This window comes from Palaemon carinicauda, chromosome 33 (genome assembly GCF_036898095.1).
Source record: "Palaemon carinicauda isolate YSFRI2023 chromosome 33, ASM3689809v2, whole genome shotgun sequence".
Lineage (NCBI taxonomy): Eukaryota > Metazoa > Arthropoda > Malacostraca > Decapoda > Palaemonidae > Palaemon > Palaemon carinicauda.
Genome location: NC_090757.1, coordinates 7,992,065 through 8,003,930, shown reverse-complemented (window position 1 = coordinate 8,003,930; position 11,866 = coordinate 7,992,065). Strand labels below are relative to the sequence as shown.

Below are 11,866 nucleotides of genomic sequence, written 5' to 3'. Positions count from 1 at the left end.
AGATGTCTCTGCTTCTGTCTTACAGTACATAACCATATCGGCTTGTATAGTTATAACAAGGTAATAAGGGAACCAATGGAAGTGGGTTAAAATGAAAAACAAGCTAATTCAATACCAACTTAAAACTATCAAACAACCACCTACTCCCTTTGAGTCAAAATACAAAGTTAATACAAACAAAAATGAAAAGTTACGAATTATATTCGTAATTTTCTGGACATTGCAGGCCAGGGATACAATTTTATATGTAAATTGTATAAGAATTCAATCAAACTTAATGTAAATATTCAAATATGCTCGTGTTCGCTGCTCACTTAATATCGCAGCCTTCCTGCGAACACGAAGATTATTAGTGTCATTATTTTGTTCAACATCAGGGGTAGGGATACAGTTATCTTCACACAAATCCTTCACCTCTAGATAAGGAATTAAAGTCGAGATGTGACGTTTTATAATTTCCTTGGTCTTACCCTTTAAAAGGGTCACTCCAGTTACCTCACCATTGCTATTGACTTCTAGTTTCTGGACAATAGCCATAGGATAGCTGCTAGGTTTAGTGTTAAGTTCCTTTAAAAGGACTATGTCCCCTACCTTAATATTATGTTGCTGGGCTGGACGGTACATATCCTTCTTATCAACTGCTTGTGACAAAAGTGTCCCCAGAAACTCCGAATGATAATTCTCAATCAAATTTTGCCTAACTTTACGAAGTTTCTCAAACTCATCATTGATACGACTAGTTGAACTAACTGGTGCTTGCCAGTCTGGATCATTGGGCATTCCTTGCAGTGAAGGAATTAGGTTTAAAGAAAGAGTATCGTATCCTCTTATCAATTTCTCTGGGGTTATAGGTTCGGGTACATCATTAACATTAGCTTCCCTCAATCCATTTTTGAATGCAATAGGGCGCTTATTAACCAGATGTTTAGTGTGTTCTACAACAAATTCAAACTCTGCAAAAGATAAAACCCAATTCTTAATAGAACCAAAGAGCAGTCTTTTTACCATTTTCACACACGTCTCAACCAAGGAACCGAGTTTACTACAACCCTTAAAGTATTGTTGAAAGGTTAAGGGTTTCACATTGTTCTCCTCAAAGTAAAGCCGAGTCTCATGATCACTGATAAAATCATGAATTATGTTGGCGCCTGTAACAAGCTGAGAGCCTAGGTCACTGACAACAAGCTGTGGTACTCCATAATTAAAACAATGAAGTTGAAAAGATCTTAAAAACTCTTTGACCGAGAGGTCATTACATATCCTGAGATCAATTCCTCGACTCCAAGTACATGCAAAAATAAGTAACCAAACCTTTTGAGATTCAGAGTCCGTTTTAACTGTAAAAGGACCAAGGTAGTCAATAAAAACATTATTGAAGGGAATAGATGGTGGGTCAGATCTGAACTCTCTATAAACATTTTGATTCAACTGGAAAGTTCTGTTGTTGAATCTCCTACAATGAACACAAGTTTTAAGAATTTTCTTAATGGTAGAAAAGTGTTTAGGAACATAAAACGTACGTCTAATGGCAGACAATACAGCATAACATCCAGAGTGGGATAATTTCGAATGAGCATCAAGAACAATTAGTCTAGTTAAAGCACTATCCCTCGGCAACAATATAGGAAATTCATTTTGACCATCCCATGTCTTAAACTTACTTTTCACCCTAATAACGTTATTATTGTCAAGAAAAACATTCAGTTGAGTAACTATCTTAGGTAGGTCTTTAAGTCTAACCTTTTGATCCTGAAAATACGAAAAAACTTCAGGGAAAAACAATTTTTGCTCTGTAGATATAATCTGGGTAAGGGCCTGAGCAAACAGGTTACTATTAGGTGATTTAGGACTGACTTCTATCCCTATCTTCTGCTTCCATTTCATAACACACCGCAAGACTCTTCGGTGAATCAAAACCAATCTCCTGAAATCAGAAATATCATTAGGGTCTATTAAATGAGCATTTCCGGAACTATTTGGCGAATGTTCAGAATTAATTCCCACATATACATTATGATCGATGACAGGAGCCATTTTGTCAACAGTCAGTGGATTAGGAATGACAACAGATAATTCATCTTCAGTCTTAATAAAGTTTGAATCTGGTCCAATAAGAAAATTTGTTTTCATAAGAGACCTATAAGAAAAGGGGCGAGTAGTGCTGTCTGCTGGGTTTTCTTTTCCTGAAACGAAACAAAACTTAACAGGGTACTTTTCACATAGCCTCTGGATTGAATTAAGCCTGTTAGTGGTAAATACACCAAGTCTCTGCATTTTTTCCATCTTGGACACACAAGAATTGAGCCAATGAAGTGAGCATATTGAATCAGTATACAACAGTAATTGAGATATGTTAATTGGCTTCATACACACATCACCTGTAAGGTCTCTGTGTAACTCCATTAAGCTTTCAACACCAAACAAAACTGCATTAAGTTCCAATGACGGAATCGACTTATTCTTCAAATGTGTATTAACCATACGGTTTTTAGCTTGTAGGAAACAACACTGATTTGTCTCAACATGACATATAAAAACTACAACACCATAAAGAGAACGACTGGCATCTGTAAATGCTATTAGTTTGTATTCACCGTCCCTAGAACCAACAAACCTTGGCACTCTTATTATGGGGGAGGAATTTGCCTGCCTACACAAGTTTTTCCATTCACGAACCCAGTCATTATTAAGAGGTTTGTCCCAATCAAGATCTTTACAACATTGGAGCCTATGCATGAATAACCTACTCCTGTTCATGAGTGGCAAATTAAACCCAAAAATATCGAACTGTGCAGCTATGGTGGTCAAAACCTCACGTTTAGTACTGGCATCAGCATTAAGATTGATAGGCTTGGTGAAAATTTCATCACTTATCCTATTCCATGTTAAACCAAACAATTTATTCTCTATAGGTGTCTCAATTTTCATATCTTTATCAATTCTACTCTGCAAGGAAATATCATTAGTTATTAACTGCTGCACTGAAAATTTAAAGGACTCGAACACCTTAGGTAAAACCGAATAAGCCCACTGAAGGGTATCAAGATTGTCACAAGAATAGGCTCCGTTGTCCATGTATGTTAATGAATAGATCAACTTCTTACATTCTTTTAATTTGTCATCATCTTTATCAGAGTTAATAATCAATATATAAAAAAGTGATATCATAAGGAGAAAAGGACTGCAACGTAAACCAAAACTTAGTCTGACATTGCGAAATGCAACCAGGGTATAATCATCTTTCCTAACATTACGAAACCAGTAAAATAGAAGTTTTGCCTGATCGTTCTCGCTCAAAGTCAACATATTGAATGCCTTTTTCAAATCAAATGTCAATAATTTCTCTTCGAACCGAAGATGAATGAAAGCTGACAACATTTTCTGGTTCAGATTAGGGCCTGGGAACATACACTGGTTATGGGACAAATTCAGACCTTTATTAAGTTCATTTTCACTCAAATTCGAGAGATAAACTATCCTACATTTCTTTGTCTCACGTTGAGGCTTGAAAACAGCCATGTGGGGAATGAAAGAATAATTTGGGTGTTCTAATTTAAATTGTTCAAGATTATCTACAGGTTCAATAATACCCTCGGCTAACTGATCTCTGAAAGTCTGATCCATCAATAGCAAATTACCTTTATCTTTCTTGTGCTTCTTTAATGTAGACTTAAAAATTAATTTAGCTAACCTCTCATTCTTAGAGAGTAAATGAGATAATTTACCATTCCACAACAAAGGAACCCTAATCCTGCCATCTGTTTCCCTGAAAAGATTTTTTAGCGTGAAATCAATTAACTTCCTATTCAGATCAGTTGTCTGCTCATCACATTCAGGCTGATCATAATTAAGATAATTACGGCATTCTGCCTCAAGTATATGGTTAGTGGCCTCTCTTAACTTTTCCTCTATGACCTTGCCTTTAGTGTTCAATACATTAAAGTTACAACTAGTAGCAATATTACCAAAATCAAGGTCTTTAATTTCCTCACTAAATGAGGGACTAAAATAATCACAACCCAATAAAAAAGAATGTGTGCATATACTTACAGAGGAGTCCACAACAGGGAAAGATAACAATGGCTCACTGGAATCAGTGTTCATGCAATAGAAATTACTGTCGCGAGTCTGCAAATAATCCACATTATTGATCAATCTGTCAAGATTTCCTGTTAGCATAATGCCATGTAACGTATCTATATATACAGAGGGGTCATTATTGCCAAATACAACGTCTTTTCCCAACAAACAATGAGAAGAATCTGAACCTAACAAGACATCAATGTCACTAATTTCACTAGATTTTGGGTCTAGGAAGGAATCAGCAAAGGAATAACCTCTATCTTTAAAGGCTTTAATAACCTTCCCTAAACCAGGTAAGGACAACTTTATATTTATCGAGGGCACAACCATAGCAAAAATCTCAACTACACCAGTGGTTAAAGTAATAGGCAACTGTACTATTCTAGTTTTATAGACCTTGGGACCATTAAAACCATTAACTGTCGAGTCAACGTCATTGCATATAACTTTAAATTTACCAAAATTGGCTAGTCTCTCCGATACAAAAGTGCTTTGTGAACCGGTATCCTTGAGCCCTCTGAATAATCTCCCTTGACCTGAAACTTGGAAAGTAAAAGTTGGAAGTGCAGATCTACTACTACAATTAGGCAGTATGGCTACTCCACTATTCGTCGCTGTTTTAACTGTAGCAGAACTAGACGGCTCATTTTTACTTTGGGTGGAGCTTGTCTTTATGCATAAAAAGGAGAAATGCCAACCGCCACAATGATAACACTTTTTGCGAAACCTGAAAGAACATTTAGTAGTCGGGTGCATAAAACTTGCACATTTTACACAGCCCTTACACTCTGACAATTTCGATACTTTCTCCTGTGCAGTAGGGAAATTTGGACATTTGGAAATAAAGTGATTATTATCCTTTGAATCTACCTTTTGGCACAAGTTGCAACTTTTTGATGCATTGTTAATATTAGAGTCTACTTTGATAGCCAAACTAGTCGAAGTATCCTGCAGATTCTTCCCTTGAAAATTTCCAGAAATAGCGGGACCTTTAAACTTTGAAATTTTCTTAGCATTCTCATACCTTTCAGTGGCAGTAAAGAAGTTATCCTTAATATCCTTACAGCTAGGACGAGTTTGATTGGTAATCTGAACCAACTCTTTCTTAAATTGTTCATTAAGGCCTGACCATGCAAAATACTGTATAAAATCATCTGCCGTTATTTCTAGTGTACCAACAGACTGCAATATAGTCCTGAATTTTGAAATATATGAATATGGATCATCTGAAAGCCCTAACTTAAGTTCTGTCAACTGCCTGATCGTGTTTACCTTACGAGTGCTTTCCGAAGCAAATGCTGCCTTCAAAAGCTCTACTGCATCATTAAAGGTTTGCTTGTCCGCCTCTAAAGAATCCAACAATAATTTAGCACGACCGTCTACTTGCTGCTTGAGCAACAACAAAAGATCGCGATCTGGGTATGTAAAGGAACTAGTGGTACTTAGGAATTCCTTAAGAAATGACGTGAAGTCCTCGTTTTCTTTACTGGTAAACCTGGGCAAAGGAGCAGTTGGCTGCTTTAACAAAGAACGAGCATTATCAATGCTAACATTCGAATGATTAGAGAGAGAAGCAGGCAGCAAAGACAAGCAAATCTGGATTCTATCCTGGTAATCCTGACATATGTCACTCTCTGTATCTAAAGCCGCCTCTGTTACCCCGTCATCTGAAAACTTCAATTCAAAAACATTTTGGTCCAATTCCAATAAACTCTTCTGGTAGTTAAGCAGAAGACCCCTTTCGGTCGTTTGCAAGGCTGGATCTAAACCCCTGTAATTATCACGTTTATCATAACAAACAGTAACTTTTTTTACGAACCGTTTTGCGCCTGGAAATTACAGCTTTTAAATCTGACATTTTAATCTAGCAGAATAAAATTACCTAAACAAAAGCAAAGGATAGATCATGTAAATCTATATAAAAATAATTGAACGCGAATTAGTAACTTTAAATGGAGCTAAACAAACAAACTGCTACATTCAATAAACACTGAATTAAACACGTGCTAAATATAAGTACGCCAAAATTACTTTATACATGAAAACAAAAAGTACTAAATTACTATAGACACGTAAGAAATAGTAGAATGTCACCGAAAACAAGCACGTTACAATATGCTAATTACCTCACCGCATAAGACACGATATTTCGCGATCTATTTATATTAGCGTTTAACAACAACTAAAGAAAAATTACTGAACCACTGGAAACCCCCCGCAACGAGCTATACCTGACCGTCAACACTTGCCACCCTTCTCGCTAAAAATCCTGCCACGGTCGCCATGAACTAAACTTTATATATATACTTATTCACTTAAACAAATACTTAGGAAAGTAATTTAAACAGCCTTAAACACACAAATTAATATAATTATTAACACCTTACAATTAACAATAAACACGCTGAAGGTGGCAAGCCAAATAGTACATTCGTATGTTAGACCGGTTTATAATTAAATAGAATTCCTGTTGACGAAAGGACCTCATCCAAACGTAGGCGAAGCGAGAAAGTCCTATTCAGTGAATATGTTTAGCTCGTAACCACTCTGTCCTAAAAATATGAACAATATCACTATTAGTGACATGGAAACAGCAAGTCAAATTAAATTTCCCCAGAATTATTCAAAATTAAGCTGCAAAACTTTTACAGGGCTTCGCACAAATAAAAATTAACCAAAGCCATAAACATAATAAATGCAACCTTGGACACAAATAACCTGGAAATTCTATATGAATAAATTGACTCAAAAGGACCAAGAATAGTTATTTAATAATTAAGGATTTAGCAAGACCTTTACTTAAATATAAATGAAAGTGCTGGCAATAACAAGGAATCGAACTAAAACCCGCTTCCTTCAGTTGAACCCCATACCTGTTATTGTCCAGAGAGGCATATAAGTGGAAGTGACGACGACATTCACCACAAGAGCACGTTGCAGAAAAAGGAGCCAATTTTTCGACACATCAAGCTAGGACTCCACTTGGGCTCAATCACACATAACGATGCTGAATACATCACAGTAAACCCTTGGCCATAACTCGAGAACGAGGACTTCAGAACTGTATACGTCTCTACGTGGCACATGGTCGTGGTAAACTAATAGAAGAAGATGTCCAGTGGTCCAGTGGGGTTTTTACAACATCCACATATTGTACATATTCCTCACTGTATAATTATTGATGAAGAAACACATCTGCGAAAAACACTTGAAAAAACGAAGATTAATAATTTCACAGAAGGCTTAGAGGAGGAGTTGCTGCCATACTGCCGACGGAGAGATGTCTCTGCTTCTGTCTTACAGTACATAACCATATCGGCTTGTATAGTTATAACAAGGTAATAAGGGAACCAATGGAAGTGGGTTAAAATGAAAAACAAGCTAATTCAATACCAACTTAAAACTATCAAACAACCACCTACTCCCTTTGAGTCAAAATACAAAGTTAATACAAACAAAAATGAAAAGTTACGAATTATATTCGTAATTTTCTGGACATTGCAGGCCAGGGATACAATTTTATATGTAAATTGTATAAGAATTCAATCAAACTTAATCTAAATATTCAAATATGCTCGTGTTCGCTGCTCACTTAATATCGCAGCCTTCCTGCGAACACGAAGATTATTAGTGTCATTATTTTGTTCAACATCAGGGGTAGGGATACAGTTATCTTCACACAAATCCTTCACCTCTAGATAAGGAATTAAAGTCGAGATGTGACGTTTTATAATTTCCTTGGTCTTACCCTTTAAAAGGGTCACTCCAGTTACCTCACCATTGCTATTGACTTCTAGTTTCTGGACAATAGCCATAGGATAGCTGCTAGGTTTAGTGTTAAGTTCCTTTAAAAGGACTATGTCCCCTACCTTAATATTATGTTGCTGGGCTGGACGGTACATATCCTTCTTATCAACTGCTTGTGACAAAAGTGTCCCCAGAAACTCCGAATGATAATTCTCAATCAAATTTTGCCTAACTTTACGAAGTTTCTCAAACTCATCATTGATACGACTAGTTGAACTAACTGGTGCTTGCCAGTCTGGATCATTGGGCATTCCTTGCAGTGAAGGAATTAGGTTTAAAGAAAGAGTATCGTATCCTCTTATCAATTTCTCTGGGGTTATAGGTTCGGGTACATCATTAACATTAGCTTCCCTCAATCCATTTTTGAATGCAATAGGGCGCTTATTAACCAGATGTTTAGTGTGTTCTACAACAAATTCAAACTCTGCAAAAGATAAAACCCAATTCTTAATAGAACCAAAGAGCAGTCTTTTTTACCATTTTCACACACGTCTCAACCAAGGAACCGAGTTTACTACAACCCTTAAAGTATTGTTGAAAGGTTAAGGGTTTCACATTGTTCTCCTCAAAGTAAAGCCGAGTCTCATGATCACTGATAAAATCATGAATTATGTTGGCGCCTGTAACAAGCTGAGAGCCTAGGTCACTGACAACAAGCTGTGGTACTCCATAATTAAAACAATGAAGTTGAAAAGATCTTAAAAACTCTTTGACCGAGAGGTCATTACATATCCTGAGATCAATTCCTCGACTCCAAGTACATGCAAAAATAAGTAACCAAACCTTTTGAGATTCAGAGTCCGTTTTAACTGTAAAAGGACCAAGGTAGTCAATAAAAACATTATTGAAGGGAATAGATGGTGGGTCAGATCTGAACTCTCTATAAACATTTTGATTCAACTGGAAAGTTCTGTTGTTGAATCTCCTACAATGAACACAAGTTTTAAGAATTTTCTTAATGGTAGAAAAGTGTTTAGGAACATAAAACGTACGTCTAATGGCAGACAATACAGCATAACATCCAGAGTGGGATAATTTCGAATGAGCATCAAGAACAATTAGTCTAGTTAAAGCACTATCCCTCGGCAACAATATAGGAAATTCATTTTGACCATCCCATGTCTTAAACTTACTTTTCACCCTAATAACGTTATTATTGTCAAGAAAAACATTCAGTTGAGTAACTATCTTAGGTAGGTCTTTAAGTCTAACCTTTTGATCCTGAAAATACGAAAAAACTTCAGGGAAAAACAATTTTTGCTCTGTAGATATAATCTGGGTAAGGGCCTGAGCAAACAGGTTACTATTAGGTGATTTAGGACTGACTTCTATCCCTATCTTCTGCTTCCATTTCATAACACACCGCAAGACTCTTCGGTGAATCAAAACCAATCTCCTGAAATCAGAAATATCATTAGGGTCTATTAAATGAGCATTTCCGGAACTATTTGGCGAATGTTCAGAATTAATTCCCACATATACATTATGATCGATGACAGGAGCCATTTTGTCAACAGTCAGTGGATTAGGAATGACAACAGATAATTCATCTTCAGTCTTAATAAAGTTTGAATCTGGTCCAATAAGAAAATTTGTTTTCATAAGAGACCTATAAGAAAAGGGGCGAGTAGTGCTGTCTGCTGGGTTTTCTTTTCCTGAAACGAAACAAAACTTAACAGGGTACTTTTCACATAGCCTCTGGATTGAATTAAGCCTGTTAGTGGTAAATACACCAAGTCTCTGCATTTTTTCCATCTTGGACACACAAGAATTGAGCCAATGAAGTGAGCATATTGAATCAGTATACAACAGTAATTGAGATATGTTAATTGGCTTCATACACACATCACCTGTAAGGTCTCTGTGTAACTCCATTAAGCTTTCAACACCAAACAAAACTGCATTAAGTTCCAATGACGGAATCGACTTATTCTTCAAATGTGTATTAACCATACGGTTTTTAGCTTGTAGGAAACAACACTGATTTGTCTCAACATGACATATAAAAACTACAACACCATAAAGAGAACGACTGGCATCTGTAAATGCTATTAGTTTGTATTCACCGTCCCTAGAACCAACAAACCTTGGCACTCTTATTATGGGGGAGGAATTTGCCTGCCTACACAAGTTTTTCCATTCACGAACCCAGTCATTATTAAGAGGTTTGTCCCAATCAAGATCTTTACAACATTGGAGCCTATGCATGAATAACCTACTCCTGTTCATGAGTGGCAAATTAAACCCAAAAATATCGAACTGTGCAGCTATGGTGGTCAAAACCTCACGTTTAGTACTGGCATCAGCATTAAGATTGATAGGCTTGGTGAAAATTTCATCACTTATCCTATTCCATGTTAAACCAAACAATTTATTCTCTATAGGTGTCTCAATTTTCATATCTTTATCAATTCTACTCTGCAAGGAAATATCATTAGTTATTAACTGCTGCACTGAAAATTTAAAGGACTCGAACACCTTAGGTAAAACCGAATAAGCCCACTGAAGGGTATCAAGATTGTCACAAGAATAGGCTCCGTTGTCCATGTATGTTAATGAATAGATCAACTTCTTACATTCTTTTAATTTGTCATCATCTTTATCAGAGTTAATAATCAATATATAAAAAAGTGATATCATAAGGAGAAAAGGACTGCAACGTAAACCAAAACTTAGTCTGACATTGCGAAATGCAACCAGGGTATAATCATCTTTCCTAACATTACGAAACCAGTAAAATAGAAGTTTTGCCTGATCGTTCTCGCTCAAAGTCAACATATTGAATGCCTTTTTCAAATCAAATGTCAATAATTTCTCGTCGAACCGAAGATGAATGAAAGCTGACAACATTTTCTGGTTCAGATTAGGGCCTGGGAACATACACTGGTTATGGGACAAATTCAGACCTTTATTAAGTTCATTTTCACTCAAATTCGAGAGATAAACTATCCTACATTTCTTTGTCTCACGTTGAGGCTTGAAAACAGCCATGTGGGGAATGAAAGAATAATTTGGGTGTTCTAATTTAAATTGTTCAAGATTATCTACAGGTTCAATAATACCCTCGGCTAACTGATCTCTGAAAGTCTGATCCATCAATAGCAAATTACCTTTATCTTTCTTGTGCTTCTTTAATGTAGACTTAAAAATTAATTTAGCTAACCTCTCATTCTTAGAGAGTAAATGAGATAATTTACCATTCCACAACAAAGGAACCCTAATCCTGCCATCTGTTTCCCTGAAAAGATTTTTTAGCGTGAAATCAATTAACTTCCTATTCAGATCAGTTGTCTGCTCATCACATTCAGGCTGATCATAATTAAGATAATTACGGCATTCTGCCTCAAGTATATGGTTAGTGGCCTCTCTTAACTTTTCCTCTATGACCTTGCCTTTAGTGTTCAATACATTAAAGTTACAACTAGTAGCAATATTACCAAAATCAAGGTCTTTAATTTCCTCACTAAATGAGGGACTAAAATAATCACAACCCAATAAAAAAGAATGTGTGCATATACTTACAGAGGAGTCCACAACAGGGAAAGATAACAATGGCTCACTGGAATCAGTGTTCATGCAATAGAAATTACTGTCGCGAGTCTGCAAATAATCCACATTATTGATCAATCTGTCAAGATTTCCTGTTAGCATAATGCCATGTAACGTATCTATATATACAGAGGGGTCATTATTGCCAAATACAACGTCTTTTCCCAACAAACAATGAGAAGAATCTGAACCTAACAAGACATCAATGTCACTAATTTCACTAGATTTTGGGTCTAGGAAGGAATCAGCAAAGGAATAACCTCTATCTTTAAAGGCTTTAATAACCTTCCCTAAACCAGGTAAGGACAACTTTATATTTATCGAGGGCACAACCATAGCAAAAATCTCAACTACACCAGTGGTTAAAGTAATAGGCAACTGTACTATTCTAGTTTTATAGACCTTGGGACCATTAAAACCATTAACT

General features: G+C 36.2%; 1 protein-coding gene and 1 long non-coding RNA gene across 2 annotated transcripts; both read right to left on the bottom strand.

The window, feature by feature from the left end:
• Positions 1-264: 264 nt before the first annotated feature.
• On the bottom strand, positions 265-3,519 carry LOC137626038 (uncharacterized). The gene has a single exon (XM_068357122.1). The coding sequence runs from the start codon at positions 3,517-3,519 to the stop codon at positions 265-267; it is 3,255 nt and encodes a 1,084-aa protein (XP_068213223.1).
• A 2,914-nt stretch (positions 3,520-6,433) lies between these two features.
• Positions 6,434-7,174, bottom strand: LOC137625836 (uncharacterized). Its single transcript, XR_011040918.1, has 2 exons — positions 6,957-7,174; positions 6,434-6,635 (listed from the first exon to the last, which is right to left on the bottom strand). It is a non-coding gene; the product is annotated as an uncharacterized lncRNA (long non-coding RNA).
• Positions 7,175-11,866: the final 4,692 nt, after the last annotated feature.